The sequence below is a fragment of the Protomyctophum parallelum genome, assembly GCF_964188405.1.
Source record: "Protomyctophum parallelum genome assembly, chromosome: 1".
Lineage (NCBI taxonomy): Eukaryota > Metazoa > Chordata > Actinopteri > Myctophiformes > Myctophidae > Protomyctophum > Protomyctophum parallelum.
Genome location: NC_139697.1, coordinates 72,792,798 through 72,818,712, shown reverse-complemented (window position 1 = coordinate 72,818,712; position 25,915 = coordinate 72,792,798). Strand labels below are relative to the sequence as shown.

At 42.3% G+C, this 25,915-nt stretch overlaps 2 protein-coding genes across 3 annotated transcripts in view; both read left to right on the top strand.

Annotated features, from left to right (window-relative positions):
* The window catches only part of tecta (tectorin alpha), a 65,644-nt gene extending 47,605 nt beyond the window's left edge, over window positions 1-18,039 (top strand). Inside the window, exons 25-36 of the mRNA XM_083759509.1 lie at window positions 1,021-1,220; window positions 2,547-2,927; window positions 4,618-4,904; window positions 6,458-6,738; window positions 7,604-7,717; window positions 8,260-8,465; window positions 8,660-8,823; window positions 11,342-11,590; window positions 11,983-12,145; window positions 12,417-12,501; window positions 14,502-14,621; window positions 16,780-18,039. Of these exons, the coding sequence (XP_083615635.1) occupies window positions 1,021-1,220; window positions 2,547-2,927; window positions 4,618-4,904; window positions 6,458-6,738; window positions 7,604-7,717; window positions 8,260-8,465; window positions 8,660-8,823; window positions 11,342-11,590; window positions 11,983-12,145; window positions 12,417-12,501; window positions 14,502-14,621; window positions 16,780-16,883 (2,354 nt within the window). The 3' untranslated portion in view covers window positions 16,884-18,039. The remainder of the gene's footprint in view (window positions 1-1,020; window positions 1,221-2,546; window positions 2,928-4,617; window positions 4,905-6,457; window positions 6,739-7,603; window positions 7,718-8,259; window positions 8,466-8,659; window positions 8,824-11,341; window positions 11,591-11,982; window positions 12,146-12,416; window positions 12,502-14,501; window positions 14,622-16,779) is intronic.
* A 1,792-nt stretch (window positions 18,040-19,831) lies between these two features.
* Window positions 19,832-25,915, top strand: part of foxred1 (FAD-dependent oxidoreductase domain containing 1) — a 45,912-nt gene continuing 39,828 nt past the window's right edge. For both annotated transcript variants that reach the window (XM_083767012.1, XM_083767011.1), the window contains exons 1-8: window positions 19,832-20,099; window positions 20,388-20,608; window positions 21,052-21,162; window positions 21,444-21,562; window positions 21,879-21,973; window positions 23,012-23,113; window positions 23,315-23,391; window positions 25,050-25,210. In XM_083767012.1, coding sequence (XP_083623138.1) covers window positions 19,946-20,099; window positions 20,388-20,608; window positions 21,052-21,162; window positions 21,444-21,562; window positions 21,879-21,973; window positions 23,012-23,113; window positions 23,315-23,391; window positions 25,050-25,210 — 1,040 coding nt within the window. In that variant the 5' untranslated portion in view covers window positions 19,832-19,945. The remainder of the gene's footprint in view (window positions 20,100-20,387; window positions 20,609-21,051; window positions 21,163-21,443; window positions 21,563-21,878; window positions 21,974-23,011; window positions 23,114-23,314; window positions 23,392-25,049; window positions 25,211-25,915) is intronic.

Below are 25,915 nucleotides of genomic sequence, written 5' to 3'. Positions count from 1 at the left end.
CGCTGACCAGACTTTTGTAACGTCCACGGTTCAATCCCGACTGAACATAAGTTGAGCAATCGGTTTCATGTCACTCTACTACGTATACAGTATAGATCAGGGGTTTTCAACTGATTGTGAACCAGGGACCACCACCCTGACTTAGAATCAACTTGGGGACCACTCACTGTTGTGTTGGGTGGGGATATGGGGTAAGGGCTAAGATTAATGCTTTTGTAACACTTGCTATGCATCCCTTGTGTATACATTCCACTGTTTCTCAACCAATTGTCCACTGACTAAGACAGTATCATTTTCTAATAATAATGACTCAACCAAACAATCCGCTGCACTTCCCACTCTTGCGATGATAACTCCCTTTTTCTGTTGAATTTCTTGACCTCCAACTTGTCAGTAAATTATTACATGGACGGTCATCATAGGTCACCAGGTCATTCAGTTCACTGTTTATCAACTAGTGGAAAGACATTTTAAAACATCAACAAATCCTACATTATTAAATGAATGGTCAGGGACCATGCAATGCAATACTTTCAGGGACCACCAGTGGTCCACGGACCACCTGTTGAAAACCCCTGGTATAGATAAAAAGCAAAACCTTCCTAATATATATACATGATAATATTAAATATTACGTCCCTTAATAGAGGTGGAGGACATTGTCCCTATTACAGTGCAAGTGTTAATTCAGGTTGAGACCAGTTGGCTGAGAAAGTCAAGGCATGTGGTTTTACAGATTTCCTCCACAAATCACACTTTAACATTCTGCTTTCAATATTACTTGTATCCCTCATTTCCTTTGGGGTTTTTTCACTTGGCTAAGCATCTTCGTGTCCCTACTACAGTATGTTGTATGCAAATCAAATTGAAAGAAGAAATTTGCACTTTGCCATCATGTTTATAAACAAAATGCTTTAGTGAACCAGTGAATTAGCTACAGGTACAGTATATAGCCATGGTGCAGGGTTAACATGAGTCATGACCATTAGCTTACAACTTTGTCAACTACTTGCTCTCCAGTCCAGAGCTGTCCATCCAACAGCCACTACTCTAGCTGTATGTCGGTGTGCCCACCCCAGTGTGCCCCCGCCCGCGGAGGGAGGGACTGCAGCATGGACTGTGTGGAGGGATGCCAGTGTGACCTTGGCTATGTCCTGAACGGCAAGAGCTGCATCCTCATTCAGAATTGTGGCTGCTACACCGACAACCATTACTACGAGGTCAGTCTTCACCATCTGTAGTGAAATCAGTGCATTGCACATCTGTGCTCTGGACCAAACATATAGACAGCTGATTGATGGAGGTTAAAGGTTAACCGATAAATCGGTTTGGCCTATCGGCTATCGACAATTATGCAGCCAATGTGTCCCATTTTTATAGCACTTTCAACCTGGTGTCCCTAATTTGAAAAACTTGAAAAACTTTTTTAGTGCGAACAAAGGTCGCATTTACTATGAAATCCTGCGTCTCGTGTCCACCATATATGGTTGTGTCTGTCCGTCACACCACCATATATGGTTGTGTCTGTCCGTCACACCACCATACATGGTTGTGTCTGTCCGTCACACCACCATATATGGTTGTGTCTGTCCGTCACACCACCATATATGGTTGTGTCTGTCCGTCACACCACCATATATGGTTGCCAATCCATCATGCCTTGTGACATCACGTGACATCATGGAGACCCTTAGATCTCCATATATTGATCTGACCTAGTGACATCACGTGACATGATCATAAAGGCATTAACGCCTCCATATATGGTCACGCCTCAAGACATCACACCTCGTGACATGTCACGCCACCATATGTGGCCATCTCCATATATGAAGATCTCGACACTGACCTCATCTAACCCTGGATAACCATACATGGAGAAGACTGGATCCATCGGGCTGGATTTGGAGGTTTTGAAAATCTAGTTTTCAAAAATGGATGGAATGGATTTAGCTGGATTTAGCTTTGGATTTAGCTTTTTTACATACTTATTTTTGAGGGGTGCTCCCCGCTTATACATCTTTTCATCCTGTCACGTCTCATATTTGAGGGGTGCTCCCCCCTTATACATCTTTTCGTCCTGTCACGTCTCATATTTGCCATTGACAATGAAAAGAGAATTTACGTCATATGTGCCTGAAATTTGACGTACATTTGTGGCAACACAAACATTAAATGCCGTTGACAATGAAAGGAACATTTACATTATGTTGGGCTTGTTTTAAACATTGTATCATGGTTAAAAGATAACAAATTACAAATGAATTCATGGAGAAGTAAATTTTTTATTGGATGATGTACAACGACAAGAGCGCCCCTCACTTCACACGATTTTTTAATATATAAATATTGGTCAAAACATTGTTATTCGGTAGGACAAAATCAGGATGGAATAATCAAACCCTATTGTGGTAATAAAGCAGGCTCTAATACAGCGGTAACTGATAAAGATAAAGATATCCTATACTGTTAAAATAAGCTCAGTACTGTTTTCAAAGCCCTATTATTCTGTCCCTACAAACAACCTTCAATTCTCCTCCCATCAGCCGAAGCAGCTGTTTTGGAACAACGACTGCAGCAAGCGCTGCCAGTGCATCGGCCGCAACCTAGTCCAGTGTGAACCTCGGCGCTGCAGGACAGATGAGGAGTGTGGCCTGCGCTTCGGCGTGAGGGGCTGCTTCACTCCTCGCTCGCAACACTGCGTGGCCTCGGGCGGCGGCGTCTTCAGGACCTTCGATGGGGCGTCCCTGCGTCTTCCCGCCTCCTGTTCCTTTGTCCTGTCCACCAACTGTCACAAGCTGCCCGACCTCTCCTTCCAGCTTATCGCCAACTTCGACAAGTGGAGCACGCCCAACCTCACCACCATCTCCCACATCTATCTCTACCTCAACGAGGAGAACATACTTGTCACTGGCAGCACTGTAAAGGTGAGAGCAAGGAGTTGCAGGGTTTGCTGAACCAAACAATGCTCTATAGGACAAAACTATATTATACTCGCTATGCTTAGCTCTGTAATGTGAAAGTTAGACCTCACCTACACAATAGTCTGCCTGGCAACAGCCACAGTGGCTTGAGACAATAGAATTCACTGAAAGGATCATCTGATCGACTAATTAGAAAATACTAGAGCGCTGCCCATTTGGCACTTTCCTACTTGGAACGATGCAAGTTGGAAATGCATGCTCCACCCAGTTATTATGTCTGTGTCCCTTTTATGCCCATATATGGAGTTATTTGCCAGGCATGCCCAAATATGGAGTCTATGCAGATCATTGTGATGTCAGAACAGGCCAGCTCCATATATGGAGATCTACGGATGATCAGGTGTGATCAGTTGGCTAATTTGGGCCCTGTCCAGAGCCTGGGAAGGGGCTTTTGTGCTGGTTCTGGACAACAGTGTATCCCACCGACTCAAGGGCACTGCACTCCCTGCGGTGGTGTGGAACACGTGTGTCAAATTTGAAGTCGGTGGGGCGAACAGTTCTCGAGTTACGTGGATTACAGATGTATATACACACTTACAGAGATGTGGTGCATTTAGAGATATAGTTAATAGAGTTATAATTACTTCATTTAACTCGTATTAACATGCTGAAGCTAAGCAAAGTTTGTGTTTGGTTGGAGTATGCTGCAGCCTTCTGTTTAAGTGGCACTAAGTTTTTGTTAATTAATCAAATGTTATTTTGGCCAATCTGTATGGTAGAGTATGTTGATACAATATAACATACAATTGGGGTGGTTGTATTGTATTTTGTCGTCCTGCTCTGCTATTGAGACATTTAGTCAAAGGATCTGACACAAATGTTGACCTAATGGTTTCAAAAGATTAAATTTATCCCCTGAGCAAGCAGGCAGGCTCTATTAGCTTAATGGTAAAACTTTCAGCACTTGTGCTGGAAACCAGGTTAAAAGTGACGGTATAGATTGGGTAGAAGAGGAGAGTTACAGTGCAGCTTTAATACACTATAATAATTATTGAGGAAACCCAAAGTACAAGCATTTAAATACTTTATTGTACTTTAATTATATAACAGTTGTGTTTATATCAGGGAATGTTTTTGGCTCATGATTACGTGTGTGTGTGTGTGTGTGTTTACATTTCCTTTCTTTCAATCATTTTATTTTTGCACAAACTGATACATGACTCACATACATAGACAGACTAACCGACATACCTACATACATTATACATACATACATCCATACATCATCTTCTTCTTACTACTTATATAATTATTCATGTAGCCTTCAAAATCATAAAACCTTTGTTCTTAACATGAATGGTTCCTTAATTTGCCAAACCTCTTGATAATATTTATGCGTATTCTCCTCCCATGTATTCCACAACTGGGCCCCAAACCAAGAAGAATCCATCCATGTGTGAGCCGTTCTAGTGGGAGCAGTTGTAGAACATTATGGAGCCAACTTGATACAGATGGAACAACATCCCCAATCCAACATTGTAGTATTGACAACCTAGCACAGTACCATAGGATACTCAGGATTCTCTTAAATCTATTAAATTCAGCACATTTGTGCTTGCATGTATCACAGCATGTATGGTGGGTACATGACATGTGTTTCAGCCTCTCTCGCCTCCTCTCATGTCCCACGTAGGTCAACGGCACGCCAGTGTCGGTGCCCATGGTGACGGGTCTGTTGACGCGCCTGTCCTCCTCGGAGGGCTTCCTGGTCATCGAGACACCCCAGGACGTCGTCATCCGCTACAACCGCTTCAACACGCTGAGCATCACCATGGGCCAGCGGCTTCAGAACAAGGTGTGTGGCCTATGTGGGAATTTCAACGGAGATCCCACTGACGATTACATCACCTCCAGGGGCAAGCCGGCTCTCAGTGCCCTGGAGCTGGCCCAGAGCTGGAAGACCAATGGAATGCAGAACAGGTGAGCCTCAAGGCAAATTATAATCGGACAACCTTGTCAGTGTCACTCAACTGAAAAACATACTTTTGAAAATTATTTAAGGATATTCATTACTGGACTCACCTAGCTGGTAAGAAGAAAGTACATGAATAAGGCTAATAGTCCAAGCAGAAATGCAGAAGAAAATAAACAACAATATAGCTGCAAGCAGCGATAAGACGGGACCAAGCAATAAGCCCTTTTAGGCTGCTCAACAGTGCCACTTTAGGCCACCCAGCGGTATTGCAGCTGTTCGTACCCCAAACAGACAGACAGAAAGACGATGCATGAGTTATGCCTGTTCAAAGTGCCTGTTATCGCTGCTTGCAGCGATAACAGGCACTTTGAACTGAGGTGCCGGAGATTACTGGTCAAGAAGTCCCTTCGGGCTTGGTCCCTTAATGATAGGGTCCAATAACAGCAATACGAAATAGAGGTTAGTAAAAACAGAGAGATGTGTTTGGGTGAGCAGTGAGTTTCTTATCACCAGGGCGTGACGTCATGTTGTAGTTTGCCTGGCCTGGCCATCGATAAGCGTCTGTATAAAAGTCGGTTATAGTATGTTCGATGTGTGCATTAACGTTGGCGTTAGTGAGGCGTTGCTCAACCGGCCGAGCCAGCTCAGTTGCTGTCACCTGTTGATAACAGCAATAAGGGTAGAGATTTCTGTTTACCCTTAATTAAAATTTTATTGAAATGTGGGATTATAATTTGTGGTAGATTGGACATTGCATGTATGATTGTTGTAAAATAGGCCACTCAGACACTTTGGAAGGCAGTCATATAAAACTGTAAGCATGTTTTATGACTCCAGAGATGATGTGCACCGATTTGTTAGAGTTTTGGGCAAAATCAGTTTTTGAAGAAAAAGCTATTTGTTATAGCATATGGGTTGTGCCGTCATGATAGATGGAATCCAGGGAAATCATTGTATGACAAAACAGTTAAATAGTTATAGGCAAAAACGCAAAGCAGCCTGGAATAATGTTGCCATGAGTGTGCATGCAAAGTTTGAAGCTGATCGTCTCTCACTGCATCCATGAACCTCCGCTTTGAGCTTCCTCTTCTCCTCCTACCTGGCAGATCCATCTTCAGCATCCTTCTCCCAATGTACCCCTCATCCCTCCTTTTCACATGCCCAAACCATCTCCTCCTGGCCTGTTGAAGACAATAACTGAACACATCTAAACTATAAACCTTTCTACACTGTCACTTAACCATTAATTTACCTTTGTATTTATTGCTTTAGTGTGTCTCCTATTGACAAATATTTGGGGTGTGCCTTTCATTGATTGATTGATTGCTGGTTGATTGATTGATTGATTGATTGATTGAGTTTGCAAAAGGTACAGAGGTAAAGTTATACAATAATGCTTAAAGGATAACGTAAAAGGCTCTAAGGGCTTGTTTACATTGTGGTCCTGTGTATTCAATTCCTCATGTCTTCTAACAGATACTAAATTATACTGGCATAGGAAGGTGAATTTTGATTACCGTTTTGATTACAGTTTGATATACTACTCATACACCCACAGCTGTGACGAGACCCAGTATGTGGCGCTGGCCCAGTCTTGTGACAACACAGCGGTTCTGGACCTCCAGGGGGAAGGCGGCTGTCAGAAGTTGACCCAGATGAAGGGCTTCTTCCAGCCCTGCCATGGCCTGCTAGACCCCCGGCCCTTCTACGAGTCCTGTTACCTGGACGGCTGTTACAATCACCGCAAGGCCCAGGTCTGTGGTTCGCTGGCAGCGTACGCTGAGTCCTGTCGCTCCCTGGGCATCCTCTCCACCAAATGGATCACCCAGGAGAACTGCTGTAAGGGCACCCCCAGGCGCAAAGTCTCCAAACAACCACACCACACCCCCAGGCGCAAAGTCTCCAAACAACCACACCACAACCCCAGGCGCAAAGTCTCCAAACAACCACACCACACCCCCAGGCGCAAAGTCTCCAAACAACCACACCACACCCCCAGGCGCAAAGTCTCCAAACAACCACACCACACCCCCAGGCGCAAAGTCTCCAAACAACCACACCACAACCCCAGGCGCAAAGTCTCCAAACAACCACACCACAACCCCAGGCGCAAAGTCTCCAAACAACCACACCACACCCCCAGGCGCAAAGTCTCCAAACAACCACACCACAACCCCAGGCGCAAAGTCTCCAAACAACCACACCACACCCCCAGGCGCAAAGTCTCCAAACAACCACACCACAACCCCAGGCGCAAAGTCTACAAACAACCACACCACACAAAGAAGGCCTTGTCTTACCTTACAGCCACATGGGTAGATAATATATAGAGTATGGTAGGGCTCCATCTAGAGAAGATTCGGTATTATTGCTTGGTATGTGTTTGGGCATTTTTAACCACTTTCAAGTTTCAACCTCAGGAATATTTTGGTAATGTCATTAAGGATATATATATATATATATATATATATATATATATATATATATATATATATATATAGGTGAAGAAATCGTTTCAACACCATATCTGGGTGGTATTCAGTGTTTTGGTACAACTACACACACAGATCATTGATTGAAAATGGAACTGAAAACATATAGGACGAAATTGCACACAAGGCTTTTTATGAATACCATTTCTCATTACGTAGAAGCCACATGGCTTTAGTGTGACAGCTAACATTGTGTGTGGACCTGTCTTTAGCAGAATGGATCTATGACCCCTGTGCAGGAGAGACCTGCAGAAATGTCACCTGTGAACAGGAAAACGGAGGGGAGCTGTGTGGCTGTCCGGAGCTCCCCAGCGGTTCTATGTTGGGTGAGTGGTAATGTGAGACAGAGGAGCTGAGGAGGCACAAAAATAATGCAGAAAGATATGCAGAATGATGATGGTGGGGAGGTGTAAAAGAAAGAAGGATATAAGTTGTATTTATAACATACCCGTGAATTGCTATTATTTTAGGCAATACATTTGAAGCTTGTTGTCTGTCCGTCTGGAGTCTTTACTTCAGATCAAAGCTCAATCAGTGTGAGAGAGAAAGAGAGAGGGAGGGAGATTGTGTGTGACCTTAAACCCGAGCTATATCAGTGAGAGAGGGGGGAGGGGAGGAGGGAGCGAGGGAGCCTATTTCACCATGTAATAATGCATGCTGGGTACCAAAAGCTGAACACGCTGCTAAAATAAGACAAAATATATTAAGATAACTTACGTTCATCACATAAAAAAACATAGTCTTTGTTAATCAAGATCTAAAGCCTGTAGATTAATACGCACAAAGTTAGCTGATCTACAAGCTTGTGACTCGAGCAGCACCATCATACGACATATGAAGCATTAATCATACTGTATTCCTCTCTCAGTTGGTGATGATGCCATCATCCAGGCAGAGGTGATATGTAAGCATTCCCAGATGGAGGTGTCCATCTCCAAGTGTAAACTCTTTCAGCTGGGCTTTGAGAGAGAGGATGTTCGGATCAATGACTTCCAGTGTGCCAGCATCGAGGGAGAGGACTTACTCTCATTTAGAATCAACAACTCCAAGGGACACTGTGGCTCTATAGTGCAGGTGTGAGAACCCATCAATGCTCCATGAGAGATAGGCTTTGTTTTAACAAGTGAACCCTGGCGTCCCTATTTTGGCCACATTTTGTTCAACATTTACAGAATATTTTCAAGAATAGCTCAGATATCCGATCTTCAAGCTATGATGCATTTGTTTTGTTTTCTTTCTAAATGTGGTGGTCACTTCTTCTCTCATAGTCGAACGGGACACACATCATGTACAAGAACACGGTGTGGATAGAGAGCGTGAACAACACGGGGGCGCTCATCACTAGAGACAAGTCCATCAACATAGAGTTCTCCTGCGCCTATGAGCTGGACCTCATGATCTCCTTAGAAACTGTCGTCCGGCCAATGCTCAGGTCAGATGGGGGACACGTCACTGTAAAGCAGGGGTCTTTGACGTTTTTCAGCACAAGGACCCACTAGCTGAGAGAGAGAGAGAGAGAGAGAGAGAGAGATGGAGCAGGCACCCCCACTTCATATTGTATAAAACTGTGTTGCAGATTAAGCCTTTTCATAGATTTCATAGCTAGTTGGATGCATGCTAATTTTCAGATAGTTAAACTTTTAAATCCTCAATATTTAGTCAACTTGATCATTGGCTCTGTACCTTTTTCCCTCCACACCAACTATACGAAAATAGGCGATCTACAGCCTCACAACGCCTTGCACTGCGAGGCGTTGTGAGCTTGTAAATCTGCTATTTTCAGCTAATGTTCCCATCACACAAAGATTTGGTGGAACTGAAATGATATACATAGGGTGCATGCTAAAAGAAAAAACAAGTGCAAGTTAAGAGACAACCCATATAGCAGGCACATAGTGGCAGCCAGCAGATATAGAATTTCACACATCGCAGCCCACACACCACAAAGTATATATACATCAGGCACAACCCTATCTCACGTAGCTGGTATAGTCAAGTCAAGCCATACTGTATTAATGTTAAAGTTATGTATTAGTTAGTTACTTTAAGATGAAAGAGTATTTGAATTGGTCAAACTAGCAATAGAATATATACATGTTCAGAAACATCTTCCATAAAACTCAGACATTTTAAAGCAAAGGTTAAAGCCTCAATCTGTGATTTCTGAAGTAGAACAACAGATACACAGGGGCCTGTTTCACGAAACTTGGATTAACTAATCCAGGATTTAGGCCAAAACCAGGCTTTTTAAATCCTGATCTTTACAGCCTGGTTTATTCTGTTCCACTAAAGCCAAGCGAGGCTCAGAATTGGTGGATTTGGCGAGCCGGGATCAGCAAGCCAGGCTTAATAGACAGTCTGGCTTTTTGTCTCTAGACCCCTTATGTGGATCACAGATTTACTGATCCTTCTTCTTCATGGGGTATTAAGGCAGTTTGCATCCTTAATAGTTGCATTACAGCCCCCTTCTGTATATCTCATTATCTTTACTAATCTATTCAAGACTTACTGATACAAGGACTTAAGCTTCTAAAATAAATACTGCTGCTGTAATTAAAGAGAGAACATACTCTCAATAGTGGATAGACTGAATGATTAACTACCCCAAAAATATAGTTTACATTTTACCACTACTATTAACTTGAAACAGAATTCTTAATATTGTAAGCATAATGATATTGTCGCATTGTGATATTTGGCCATAACTCCCTCCTCTGAGGGAGCTACCTTTGGAGAAGGGGGTTGTGGTCCAGACAGGGCCGGGTCATGGTTCATGTAGCATGCCAAAGTTTGTGCTATTGCCATTGAGAATGCATTGGGCGTTTAAGTTAAATAACTCAGAAACTACAAAACATTTCAAAGTAAAAAGTTCCAGCATGTGTCTCCACAGTAAGCGGAATTTTACAAAGTGTGAATGGAGTTTCTAGGTGAAAGTGATTTTTTTTAAGTGCCACTATCTGCCTATAAATGTCTCAAATTTGAAAGCACTATATTTCTAAAACTATGAAACATTTCAAAGATTCCTTTTCAGGCACACATGTCCACCGTAGGATGAACCTAAATAGGTTTGAATGGGGTTTCTAGGTGTAAGTATGTAGGACTAGTAGTGGGTGAAACGTTACAATGGTAATATGTTGTAAAACAATGAGTAATGGTAATATTTAGTGGTTTTCACTTTTACAAAAAAAAAAATATATATATATAATATAATATAATTCTTCTTAACCGTGCACTTGCACGACAGTAAGCCTATTCATGGGGAACATTCACCAAAAGCAGCTGATCTACAAGCTCACAAGCTGTCATGATGTTGTGCAGCCTATATATTTTGGTTATTTGATTTTATATAGTGCTTAAATTAGTCCTTTAATGCAGACCGATACAAATAAGGCAACATAAAACCATAATAATTGAATAAATCTGGAAAACATCATTGGTTTGTGATCAGTTTGACTGCTTAATGAACAGTAAAGACATCAGGATTAGGTTAAACCTGGCTGTTAGCCTGGTCCGGAGCAGGCTAAGTCCAAAGCATTAGTTTCCATGGTAACTTATGTAGCATCACTTTCATGAAACCGAATCAAGCCTCAACATATCCAGGTTAACTGGTTAAGTTAATCTGGCAAGATCAACCAGCTTTCATGAAACCGGTTAAGCACTGATCCAGGATATATTAAGCCAGGATATGTGTTAAAGCCCGGCTTAATCTCTAATCCAAGTTTCGTGAAATAGGCCCCAGGTTTAGCCTAAATACCTAAATAATTATGTTTATACCAAAACATCATTATTTGACATATTGTGCTAATACATTTTTGGAAAAGAACACTGGTGTGGGGGGTGCTTCTTTCACGCTGCCTGACTAATCACAGATTGGGATTGGACTAACACAATGTTTCTTGAGATTTTTATTTATTTAATCCCTGTTTTCTCCTCCCACTGCCGTCCTCCAGTGTGATTAACCTCACCCTACCTACCCAGGAGGGCAACTTCATCACCAAGATGGCTCTGTACAAGAACTCCTCCTACCGCCAGCCGTATCGGGAAGGGGAAGTGGTGCTCAGCACGCGAGACATCCTCTTCGTGGGGGTCTTTGTGGAGGGCGCAGATGAGAACCAGCTCATTCTCATAGTAAACATGTGCTGGGCCACCCCATCCCGCCAAAGCAACGACCGCCTGCGATACATCATCATAGACAAAGGGTAGGCTAACTGGAGGACAACATGTTGAATATGTGGAGATGATTGTCGACTGGTTTACGTTTACAGCAAGCAATGGGCTGGACAGATCGGTGCCAATTTAGGCTAGTCCACAGAAATATTTACACCAAATAAAAAGAAGAAATTCACAAACACAAAGCACGTTTTATACTATTGAACTTTGTTTTTTTATACTGAAACTTTTGCCAAAGTTTGAGTCAAACATCATAGATGTAGATGGTTGTAACGAGGCGAGGCCACAGTTTAAGAATCACTGACTATGTACATAAAGCTGCAATTTATATACTGCTACTATTTATCAGAGATAAAGTTTGAAAATCACTGATGTAATGTATCAATCAGATATTACAGATATCTCCGTACCCTCCCTCTAGTTGTCCCAACATCAAGGACAGTACCATCGGTATGGCAGAGAACGGCATATCCCTCACCTGTCGCTTTCACGTCACCGTCTTCAAGTTCATCGGAGACTATGATGAGGTCCACCTTCACTGCGACGTGTCCCTGTGCGACTCAGAAACGGCCGCCTGTAAAGTGGTGAGCATCCCGCAGCGGGCCTGTGGATAACCGGAAATAATCATGTCCCTGACCCCCCGATTCCAACTGGAGGACTGTGTTGAATGTCCTTCCTTTTCTCTGTCTCTCTACACTATCCTGTCCAAATAAAAGCTAAACTGCCAACAGCAACACAATCTCAAAAGAGAGAGAGCATCACTACAGTTTCCCCATACAAACACTTATTTTGTAAAAAGTGTTGACAAGCTGAAGTTTTCTACACTGTATTGATCTATGCATACTGTGTCCACAGAACTGTCCACACAATCGAAGGATGTACTCAGGAGATATTGAACATCAAGAGCACATATTAACTGTGGGACCCATCAGAAGGAGAGGTAAGCATGCATCTTGTTTGCACGTGTGTGTGTGTGTGTGTGTGTGTGTGTGTGTGTGTGTGTGTGTGTGTGTGTGTGTGTGTGTGTGTGTGTGCGCGTGTGCGTGCGTGCGTGCGTGCATGTCTTTGAACGCTGTTTAATATTCTCACCAACCATACTACAGTTACAGTTTACTGCAAGCTTTCCATATGTAACCATTAACCACATAAGCACTGTCTATACACAAATACACATGATGAATAGCGAAAATAGCCTGGGGCCTGTTTCACGAAACTTGGATTAACTAATCCAGGATTTAGGCCAAAACCAGGCTTTTTCAATCCTGGTCTTTACAGCCTGGTTTATTCTGTTCCACTAAAGCCAAGCGAGGCTCAGAATTGGCGGATTTGGCGAGCCGGGATCAGCAAGCCTGGCTGAATAGATATCCTGTTTTTTTGTCTCTAGACCCAATCTGTGGTACACAGATTTACTGATCCTTCTTGTTCATGGGGTATTATGGCAGTTTGCATCCTTAATAGTTGCATTACTGCCCCCTTCTGTATATCTCAGTATCTTTACTAATCTATTCAAGACTTACTGATACAAGGACTTAAGCTTCTAAAATAAATACTGCTGCTGTAATTAAAGAGAGAACATACTCTCAATAGTGGATAGACTGAATGATTATCTACCCCAAAAATATAGTTTACATTTTACCACTACTATTAACTTAAAACAGAATACTTAATATTGTAAGCATAATGATATTGTTGCATTGTGATATTTGGCCATAACTCCCTCCTCTGAGGGAGCTACCTTTGGGGAAGGGGGTTGTTGTCCAGACAGGGGCCAGACTGGTGAGGGTCATGAGTTCATGTAGCATGCCAAAGTTTGTGCTATTGCCATTGAGAATGCATTGGGCGTTTAAGTTAAATAACTCAGAAACTACAAAACATTCAAAGTAAAAAGTTCCAGCATGTGTCTCCACAGTAAGCTGAATAATAAAAAGTGTGAATGGAGTTTCTAGGTGAAAGTGCTTTTTTGACGTCCCAATGTCTGCCATTGAGCCCCATTGTAAAATTCTCAAATTTGAAAGCACTATATTTCTAAAACTATGAAACATTTCAAAGATTCCTTTTCAGGCACACATGTCCACCGTAGGATGAACCTAAATAGGTTTGAATGGGGTTTCTAGGTGTAAGTATGTAGGACTAGTAGTGGGTGAAACGTTACAATGGTAATATGTTGTAAAACAATGAGTAATGGTAATATTTAGTGGTTTTCACTTTTACAAAAAATATATATATATATATAATATAATATAATAATTATTCTTAACCGTGCACTTGCACGACAGCAAACCTATTCATGGGGAACATTCACCAAAAGCAGCTGGTCTACAAGCTCACAAGCTGTCATGATGTTGTGCAGCCTATATATTTTGGTTATTTGATTTTATATAGTGCTTAAATTAGTCCTTTAATGCAGACCGATACAAATAAGGCAACATAAACCCATAATAATTGAATAAGTCTAGAAAACATCATTGGTTTGTGATCAGTTTGACTGCTTAATGAACAGTAAAGACATCAGGATTAGGTTAAACCTGGCTGTTATCCTGGTCCGGAGCAGGCTAAATCCAAAGCATTAGTTTCCATGGTAACTAATGTAGCATCACTTTCATGAAACCGAATCAAGCCTCAACATATCCAGGTTAACTGGTTAAATTAATCTGGCAAGATTAACCAGCTTTCATGAAACCGGTTAATCGCTGATCCAGGATATATTAAGCCAGGATATGTGTTAAATCCCGGTTTAATCTCTAATCCAAGTTTCGTGAAACAGGCCCCTGGTCTCCTGTGTAGCAAACCAAACATCTGCCGCTCAGTCAATGGAGAATCGACTCTGGGTCGAGGGAGATGTTAGGCTTGTCTACTATGTCTATGAGGCAAACTTGTAGAGCATGTAGACCTTGTCTGGCTTGAGAGACAGAGGCCAGATTACCACTGGTGTCTCCACAGAGTCTAACTGGTGTGAGGTGAATAATGGAGGCTGTGAGCAGATCTGCAGCATCAAGGGAACAGGGCCTGTCTGCAGCTGTGTGACTGGAATGCTACAAAGGGATCGAAAAAGCTGCCGAGGTGAACACACACAAATGCACAGCCACACACACACACACACACACACACACACACACACACACACACACACACACACACACACACACACACACACACACACACACACACACACACACACACACACACACACACACACACACACACACACACACACACACACACACACACACACACACACACACACACACACACACACACACACACACACACACACACACACACACACACACACACACACACACACACGACTGGGCTCAGGAGGTAGAGCAGGTCGTCCAATGATCCATGGGTCGGCGGTTCGAATCCCGGCTCCTCCTGTCTACATGTCGAAGTGTCCTTGGGCAAGACACTGAACCCCAAATTGCTCCCGATGTGCTGGTTGGTACCTTGCATGGCTTCCGCCGCAATCGGTGTATGAATGGGTGAATGTAATGCACCATTTACCATTTACCACACACACACACACACACACCTATACTAGTTTTTGTTCTTATATCTAGGTGGGGACTCATCCATTGTATTACCACACCAGACAGTGGCCTTGTGGTTAGAGTGTCCCCCCTGAAACTGGGAGGTCGGGGGTTTGATCCCCGGCCGGGTCATACCAAAGACTGTAAAAATGGGACCCAATGCCTCCGTGCTTGGCACTCAGCATCAATGGGTTGGATTGGGGGTCAAATCAACTAATGATTCCCAAGCGTGGCAAAAAAAGACCATTCATCCTCCAAAGCCCAGGGGGCAGCACCCTCATGGCTTCCAAACCATGGAGATTTTAGCTTGTATGGCACCCTGTGAGAACCGCCCCCCTTGCCTCTCGTATAGACCGATTCCGTACCGGTTTCATGGTCGCAGCCTACGTATTTCCTGTAGGCGGACTCGACGTAGCTGCGGGGGTAAAACCCTCACCAGGCGCACATCTTCCACTACAGTGAACGGCAGAGTGACTGATGTTAGTTTGCCTCAAACTTTACTCCTGTACCTGCTTTTTTACTAACACTAACATTACAAAGATGCCCAGAACATCGAGATGAACCTGTGTAGTTTATGGCTGCTCCAACAGTAGTGGCAACATAACAAATAAAATAAAACGGAATGTCTATATCCACCGCGATGGCTGAGACCAGAGCCATTGAGCAATGGTTGAGACAAAGCAGTGAAAGATACATAACGCCAGTCTTACCCAATACCAAATATTTCTGTTTTATTAACACAAGGCTGCTGTACTTTATACCTCATACTTTAAATGCTTAGTATGAGGTATAAAATACAGCAGCCTTGTGTTCATAAAACAGAAAGATTGGGTATTGGGTAAGACTGAAATTATGTATCTTGCAGGATTCTTCACTGCTTTGTCTCAACCATTACTCAATGGCTCTGGTCTCAGCCATCGCGGTGGATATTAGACATTCCGTTTTATTTTATTTGTTATGTTGCCACTACTGTTGGAGCAGCCATAAACTACACAGGTTCATCTCGATGTTCTGGGCATCTTTGTAATGTTAGTGTTAGTAAAAAAGCAGGTAAAGGAGTAAAGTTTGAGGCAAACTAACATCAGTCACTCTGCCGTTCACTGTAGTGGAAGATGTGCGCCTGGTGAGGGTTTTACCCCCGCAGCTACGTCGAGTCCGCCTACAGGAAATACGTAGGCTGCGACCATGAAACCGGTACGGAATCGGTCTATAGTCGTACTTATCAGTGGGAGACGGGGTTGTGGTGTGGGATGGGAAATTTGGTGTATAGTTTTTTTTTTGGCCTAAAATATTGTCTATATACATTCATGAGTCCACTTGCTGACCAGTTGTCGCCGGTATTGAGCAATTTTTCTTTTGAGCAAAAAGGTCAAAATTTCATTATGCTTTAAGTAGCATGTGACATGTCAAACTAGGGGGTTTTCATGATTCTGAATCCATTACAAGCATTAGTTTTGCACAATTGTATATAGACAATATTTTAGGCCAATAAAAAAAGACTACCAAATTTCCCACTTTAAACAAAAGAAGCCTGTCGGCTGTCGGACTAATTTAGAAAAAAAGGACAAGAAAGACATTACATATACATTACAAAAAGAAGAGTATACACCAATTAAATGGTACATATTTAACATGATTTAACTTATCTGAGTTTTCTTTTCTTTTTTCTTTGTTTCTTCCATTCACAGCTGTGAGCTCAAGCAGTAGGCTAAGACCCTTAGTACTTCCTATGACTGCCAGCACTGTGATGTCCCTGCTCTTGGTTCGCACACACATTGGTCTCCTCTGCTAACCTCCTGAGAACATGGAGAGAAGAAAAGGTAAAACAACTAAAAGAAGAAAAAGAGAAGAAAAGACCTGGAGAAGTGTTGGAGAAGCACAAAATCTTGAAAAGCTTGAACTTTGACCAGTTTTCTGCTAGTCAATCAAGAGAATGTTGTTCCTGCACCAGCACAGATGAATGTAGGCCCGATTCACTTTCAGTTTGGTGGATTGTAACAACATTGCTCTATGTCTGATTTATACTGTGTTGTGCGATAGTGTAATGCACCAAAGATATAGCTGATCTACAAGCTCATAACGCATTACATCGCAATGCATTAAAAGCTTGTTGATCTGCTATTCACAGTGCGACACTGACACGTGACTAATTATAAATCAGGCTTTAGTTATGCTCACCAGATGGAGTGATAAAAGTCACCATTGTCACATGTGTTTTTTTACACTGTTAATTGATTCATTTTTCACTTACAATGACAACAAAACACTCAGCATATCTCTCTCTCCCCACCCTATCCCATATCCCCTTAACAATACTCTCATTCCCAAAAAGCCATACCAACAAAAACATAACAAATAAAATCTGCATTGAGATAGTATAACAAATTACAACATTTCAAAATGAACACCAATGTCACATTTATTTGCAACAGCACATGTAGGCTACATCTCCTCTGTTGTCCATTGGTTAAAAACAGCATCCACTGCTTGGCTAGAATCAGAGGAGAGCTTGTCTGTTATCTTCCATTTTGTGTGACACTTCCAGAACAAAAATGGTTTGACATGTAGAGTTTTTGCAGACAGGATGGTGTACACTTTGTGATGGCATAGTTTATTACATTTATTTTGGATGTCCAGGTTGATTCTGTGAATGAAGTTACTATTTATGTGTGAAGACGGAACATTGTTTAATCCCTGTGGGTGTGACCCATGTGTAGAATAGAGCTCAGGATATGTTTCCACTGTAAGATATGAAATCACCGGTGTCCCTCTGCCAGAATTAACCAAATACACTGACTCAGAAATATGTCACTTGTGCCATGCTGTACCTTTAAAATACTTTCAAACTACAATGATTGATTTCTATTGTGATCAGTATGATATTTAGTATTCTGAGAGTTTAGTTACAAACTTCTGTTTGCCTGTCAAGATGGCCCCATGGAAATGACATTAAAGACAGTTATAATAACTGTTGCTCTTTCGGTTTGTGATGTAAATGTATGTGACAGAAAACATCTCTTCAATGTCATTACTGAGACTAATATTTTCCATTAGTGCCTATTTTGCTACCTTTGTACAAATGTACAGTCAATTTGGTTGTATTTGTATGATTTTTTTTTTAATACTGGAATATCTTTTTTTATATTTTGATGCCCGTGAGGTTTTATTCTTTGAGAGAAACAGCTTAGGGGCACGGTGGCACAGTTGGTAGTGCTGTAGCCTCACAGCTAGAAGGTCCTGGGTTCGATTCCTGCTGGGGACGCTGTGGGCACTGGCGGCGTGTTCCCTCCTCCGCGTCATCAGTGCCCATACCCGAGGCGGGGGTTGGCGATAGGGCGTGTGGAGTTTGCATGTTCTCCCCGTGTCCCCTAGGGTAGATACCCTCACAAAAACATGCCGTAATCCTGGTCTCTAAAACTACCTCCCCCTGGCCAGCCGGGGCGCCTGATGGAGGGGAAAGGAACTGGTCGGAATAACGTGTCCCTTCCACGCGCTACGTCCGGCCGGGGAAATTCCCCTCTGTCAGGTGAAAAGAAGCAGCTTGGACTCCTCATGCATAGAAGGAGGCATGAGGTCAGTCCGCTGCCCCCCCCCAGGGTGGCAGAGGAAGTGTAGCGCCCAGGATTACATTAGATAATTGGCACTGGTTGAAAAGAAAACTGGGTTACAAAATCGTGGGATAAAAATGTAGAAAAAAAAGAAGAGAGAAACAGCTCCATTCCAGTAAAGTTACCATAATAAATCAAAATGTTCTCTAAATCAATGTGCACTGTTTCATTGCTCATTTAATTGATGATAGGCAGCCTTGTATTGAGCCCATAAAAATGGCAAGCCCAGTGTGCGTTCCTATCCACACAGCATAGTTGCTGTTAATTGGTGCGGCAGGGTAATTAATTACACCTGTTTATTGTGGAGGAAATGTGGTCTGTGTGAAAAATACAATAACTGACCACAAGTCGCAGCAATTAATAATTAGGTGAGTTCAAACCAATTGATTGATTGGAAATTGTATAATTCACACAGTAGGCAGTAGCCTATCTAGAATATGGGTAGGCGTACATTTCATTAAGCAAAAGTCAATACAAAAACTTCTGCGAGGACGAATCAAACCATGAAAAGCAATGCATTGTTTACATTAGGGTCCTCCATTGTCAATTCATCATAACATTATTTTATGCAAATATACACTTCTATGAAAAACTGGAAATCATCATATAAATAATAATGCCACCGAAGAGTCCCATATTGATTGATTGATTGAAATATTTATTAACAGTTTGCTGCTTGCAGAATGGGTACATTTCACATGAAAGCACAACCCTAACAAAGACTGTTGCTGTGGAGATGTGTATGGACGGAATGAAATATGTATCACGCACTCATAGGCAGCTGCAGCCATTCTAACTAATAAACTGCGTGTGTATTTTATTTTTGACAGCGTAATCTGGTTTCTATTTACTGCGCATGTGCTCAGATCCGGTCTAGAGCCCGCCTACTCTAAGATTTGCACACGCGAGCACATCGCAAGCTGATTGCAAGGTCGTTTTCAGTTCCGCTACACACCGGATCTGCAACCTTCTAAGTGAATTGATCCGTCATCGCTCCGCCTTGGCAGAGCGATGACGGATCTGGCGTCACACGGACTGGCGTCACATGATGTGGTTTCAGCCAACAGGAGGCACCGCTCGGTGCGTTACTTACAACGTCACTTTGTCCTTGGTTAGTTTAGTGGATGGTTTCAGACAAATTCAGAGGAAGACAAGCGCTTGTTGAGCTCACACTTTTAGTCTATGGTGCGTTTGCAGTTCACAGTGGCCTCTGAAAGCACACGGCATCAGGTAAACAGCTCCAGCCATGTCAACATGGCGAGGACTACATGTTACTGTGCGCACGGTTCCCGGATTATTATTTAGTTGCTTGCGGGTGACCCGACGACGCACGTTGCTTTGTGGACACAGCTGTCAGAGCTTAAGCACTGGAACACCTCTGCAGAAAGACTTCTTCAAAGGTGAGGTTTCACAATAGCATCATTAATTAATACATGTAATTTTTGATGAATTGAACATGGTGCACCCTCTTGTAAACAAGTGTAATGCTTTATTGGGTCGTCCACTCACAGTTAACAGTCTTTTTATTGAGTTGTGCTTGAAATGTACTGTAATTCTGCAAACTGAAACTGTTAATAAATATTCAATCAATGAGTGTTTCTGAAACATCAATATACATGGATGTCAGACTCATGATCATCTCAGACTCGTATCATGCATTAATTGTTGTGCAACAATGTTTGCTGTAGATCTTGAGTCACAGTTCGAGGCCTTTAGACAGAAGGCATCAGCTGCCCTGCCAGGGAGTGACTGGACCCCCTTAGACACCCATCCTCGCCTGCCACCGGAGAGAGCAGACATAGTGATCGTTGGAGGGGGTGTGGTGGGGTGGTCCATCGCCTACTGGCTGAAAAAGAAGGAGCTGATGCGAGATGCTGTTCGTATACTCGTGGTGGAGAAGGACCCAACGGTAAGAGAAGTTCCCCTGGGCCCTGAGCTGAAGTTTATTATTTATTTGGACAGAAGTTTTAGATAATCTTGTGTAAAGCACTTTGAATTCCATTGTTGAAATGTGCAAATAAATATGACAGTCCTCCTGGACTGACGAGACCCCTGGTTTGATATGCATCAGTAGGACCCCCCCATATATCTGAGAGTGTACAAATGGAAGTATGGAACTGTCCATTTGGTTCCTATCAGTCATTTGGCTGGGCACCCCTTGGAAGGAACCCTCTCTGTTCTGGTGGTCCCTGGACCCCACTTTGAGAACCACTTGCCCAAAGCATTGTGAATTTGTGACTAGTGGCCTAAGTTATGGAAAGTGCAGCAATGTTGCCAAAATAGCTCTTACTTGTTCATAATACAATTTCTTTGAATTGGATCAGTCTATAATGGTTGCTCTCTGTCCCTCAGTACTCCCAGGCATCCACGGTGCTCTCTGCAGGGGGGATCCGACAACAGTTCTCCCTGCCTGAGAACATCCTGCTCTCCCTGGCCTCTGCTGACTTCATGAGGAACATCAATGTAGGTCACATGGAACTAACTAACTGACTAGTGATCGCGCATGATGACCTACTTCAGATGGAGTCAGGTCACTGTGCACGGTGAACACATTAACATAAAAACACATGAAATGGTTTCCTAAAATGATGCACGCTATCATTTGTTGTCTTGCGAGAGAGCGTCTTGCAAATCCAGTACACCCGCTTGTAAATGTTTTACATTGTCTCTCTGTTTGCATGGAAATGAGTTACAGTTTTAAGGTTTCTGAATCTGAGGTAGACTGTCACATTGTGTTCTCTCAGGAACATCTCGGTGTTCTGAATGAAGATCCTGTGGACCTGCAGTTCAACCATTCGGGATACCTCTTCCTGGCTAATGAGAACGTGGCTCATATCATGGAGGAGAACTACAAGACACAGAGGTATCTTACCTGTACTATTCCATATGGTGAGCTCATGGTGTCTCAAATGTCTTTCCATTACCATGCTGTTTTTTTTTTTTTTTTTAAGATATTTTTTTGCGGCTTACGCCTTTATTGATTTTTTTTTTAAGGGATAGAAAGTAGGCTGACAGGAAACAGGAGAGAGATGGGGGGATGACATGCGGTAAAGGCCGTGTCGGGTCCGGGAGTCGAACCCGCGGCACACTGCGACTGGATCACCAGTCCGGTGCCCAGACCGTTACGCTACGGCCTGGGCCCATGCTGTTTATTAAAACAATGTCTTGCATCAAACTAGGAGCGCTGGAGCAAAAGTATCTCTTCTATCCCCCACGCAACTGAAGGCCAAGTTTCCATGGATCAACACAGATGATATCGCACTTGCTTCATATGGTGAGTGCAAATTAGAAACTGATGCCAGGTACATAACTACATATGCAAGCTGAGAACAAGAATGCCTATCATCCACTGAGCATTTGATATGACAGCGTGCAGAGAGCACAGCTAACACCACACTGACCATTTGATCCAATGACCATGCATGTTGTCTCATTTGTTATGATGATTACACAAATTTGAGATGTGTATTATTAGCCACTCAGCTTAAAGGTCAAAGGGATAGAGAGAAATACATGATGTATTAGTAATGAATGAATGAATGAATGAATGAATAGTTTATTTCGATCTTACAGAGGGAGACATTACACAAAAACAGTTTACTTTTTCTTTTGTGATCAAAAAGGCATAGGCAGAAGCTTAAAGCTTATAAGTGCCTATCCTTATCTCAACTTGCTCCAACATGCTGTTGAAGACATGCATAACAATCAACACAAAAAAACAAAAAAAAAACAAATGACATTTATAGAAGAATAGAAAATTAAACAAACCAAAAGCAAAAACAGAAAATAAAAACAGACAACGACAAAGACAAAAGAAAAGTAAGGACATGAGTATTTCTGTAAACATCTGACAACTATACAAAGTCTTTAGCTCTCGAAATGAAAAGAAGGACTGTTGGGAGAGCGGAGTGAACATCACAGAGAGATAGATAACTGGTGGTCTGGGACACCTTTCTTGGAATCTGTGCTATGGTGGTCACTGAATAAACGAAAGATGACCAACAACACTTGTCTTCATTTCCCAAAAACCCACATCAAAACAACCTTGACTTAGGAGTAACATATACAACCAGTTGCACTTGTTATGAAGTCATACTGTAGGTGAATAGCACCTTTTACTCTCGGGCAATTTTTTTTAATGAAATGCCAAATCAAACGACACAGAAACATTCTGAAATCTTACGCAACAAATGGTGATCTCATCTCAGTGATAGAGCTGCTTGAGCTCCAACATAGCATATAGCCTATAACAATAGTTCTAGCAAAGTTAAACATAAACCTTTTCATCTCTCTCTCTTCCTGTCTCATCCAGGGTTGGAGAATGAGGGTTGGTTTGACCCGTGGACTCTGCTGAATGCCTTTAGGAGAAAGGCCATGTCCATGGGTGTCCAGCAGTCCATTGGAGAGGTCACAGGTGTGTGAAGGCCACCTGCAAAAAACACACACACACACACACACACACACACACACACACACACACACACACACACACACACACACACACTGAATTGTCATCTATTTGAGCATAGGGCATAGATATTATGTTGGCTTGCTTTAGGTTTTGGGATGGCCTGTACCGGAATTATAACTGTCTGTGTTGGCGTCTCTCCTACAGGTTTTAGCTATAGAACAAATATAATGAACACTGTGGAAGGAGACTGTATGGACTTCAACAGGATAAGCCATGTTAAAGTAAGTGTGACACACGTTGTAGCTCAGGTGCTTTGGCAAAATATTCTTTCAATGGAAATCTGAGGCACATGACTATAGAGGGTATGTGTGTGACATTATGCGGGAACGACTACTGAGTGGCAAGAAACAACTTTCTGGCCTTTACAGCCCATACATCCAAACAGAAAAATCTGATTGCATTAAACGATGTTAAACGACATTAAACTCACTTTGCCACACACTTTATGCATGCGCATGCCGTCTATTACCTCTATGCCGAGTCTCCTTCAAGTAACGTCAGAACCGGTTTACCTTTAGCAGAGAACAGGTCCCTAACAAACTGCATCACCTCTGTGAGAAGTAATACAATCTTACTGCAAAGTTAGCTTTTAGTTTATCTTAAAACTGACATCCCATGAGATCTGTGCAGATTGTGAATATAATTTAGAAGAAAGTGACTCCCATCGTGTCAACGGTTTTATCATTGGGCACCCGCTGGCCTAGTGGTCCAGGTGCATGCCACATATAGGCTCTGGCCTGACAGCTCGCTGCGTGTTCGAGTCCCGTTCATGACAACCTTTGCTGTATTAAGGATGTGCGGTTTTTCGGTTGATATGGTTTCATATAATCTTTACGTTCTCGTCGGCCAAACCGTTTCACCTGACATGTGCGTTGGGTGCCCGTGATTATTGTTACGGAAGCAGTAGAGGGAATGGCAGCATCAAATTACGCAATTACGAGTGGGACCTCACAACACTATGGTAGACAGAGAGGGACAAGACAGGCGAACATGACATACAATAGCGAAAGGGGCCATCTTGTGGCGATAGGCTGTAATAGCAGTCTCTGATTAGCAAAATGTAATAATGCAGGGGTGCGTACACTTTTCATTGTCTGACTCTGACATACGTAAAACGTCCGGATTAAGGTTGGCGAACATGCCTTAAGGTTGGCGAACATGCGCTGCTCCGTGCTTGCGGTTATGGTTAGGTTAGGGTTTGAGGTAGGTTGTCGTTGTCGGACCAATGACTGGTTTGCAAACCGCCCAACCTTATTCTGCATGTCTTCTCTCTCTCTCCTCTTTGCTGTCCGTCTTCACTGTAACTATCAATAAAGGCACAACAGTCAAAAACAATTCTTAGAAAAAAATGTACCGTGACAAATTCAAATATTGACCCCATGATGATGATCCAATATATTCTCCCGATTCATTGCACAGTGAAACAGATCTAAAAGTTTTACTTTTAGCACACAAATGAATGCAAACAAAGATTCCAGAGGTTTTATTTGATACAGGTAAGCGCAGTGAAATGTTGGTGTGGCAAACTTACGTGTACAATTGAGTGGCAAAGTCAGTTTAACGTTGCTTAATGCAATCAGATAAGACTTTTCAGTTTTGGGTGTATCAGCTGTCAAAGCCAGAAAGTAGTTTTTTGTCACTCAGTAGGTGTTCCTGCAGAACGTCCGAGTATGAGGATGTCACGCGCATACCCTCTATTAACCATTACAATGTTTACAATGTAATGTAAATCGTGGACTCATAGGAATTATATTTTAATATGGGGTCACCTGCCAAAACCATTCATACTAACCTTGTGAGCATTCTGTAAACATTGTACATTGAACATCATGTACTGTAATCGTACATAAAATACAACAAAATGCCTTGTGTCAAATAGGTTCAGATGCCCAACAGTCTGGAATATCAGCTTGTTAAGGCCGCTGTTGTCGTGAATGCAGCAGGAGCATTCTCTGGGAAACTGGCAGGGATGCTGGGCATTGGCTCGGGTCCCGAAAGCACCATGGCTGGTATCCCCGTTCCTGTGGAACCTAGAAAAAGGTAGCTAAATGCACCAAATTCCCCATCATTTTTCAGCAGTATCAAAATATCTTGTCCTTCATGAAAATCATAGTGATACAGTCTTTGCATGTGTATTATATTGCAATTATTAATCAGCACTCAGCCTAGTTTAGTAGTTTCAAACTTAAAATAAATGTCAAAAAATATTACCTAAGGCATGAACCATCCATTGGACACCAGACTTAAGTTGTTCCATTTATTAAGTGGCTTGATTCAGTATTTACACCCCTATAGCCTATTTATGCCCAATAAACTTCAAAAACAAAATTCACAGTTTAGTTTATTCAAGATTTCAGGGTATACAGTAAATCAAATAATATGACTATGTGACACACCCATACGGAACATACCAAAGTGATAACATGTACATATAAATGTCGTGACCACTATATGCAAAATATTGTGGTCAATAAACTTCAAATTCCATGTTATTTTATGTTAACTTTTAGAAAGTCCAGAGACCGTAGCGATTTCAGTCCGTTCCTGATGTGTTCTTTTGTAAAGAGCAACATAATTAAATAACTAATGACAAAATGAAAGCCAATTTCAGTCACCAGCAGCAGGGATGTTTGTTTCAATGATTCTAACATTGAGTTGGAAATTGAATAGTTGTTATAGGAGGGTTTTTCTTTTCTTCAATCAACAACATCAACACCACAAGTGTTTTAACTTTTAAAGTGATTT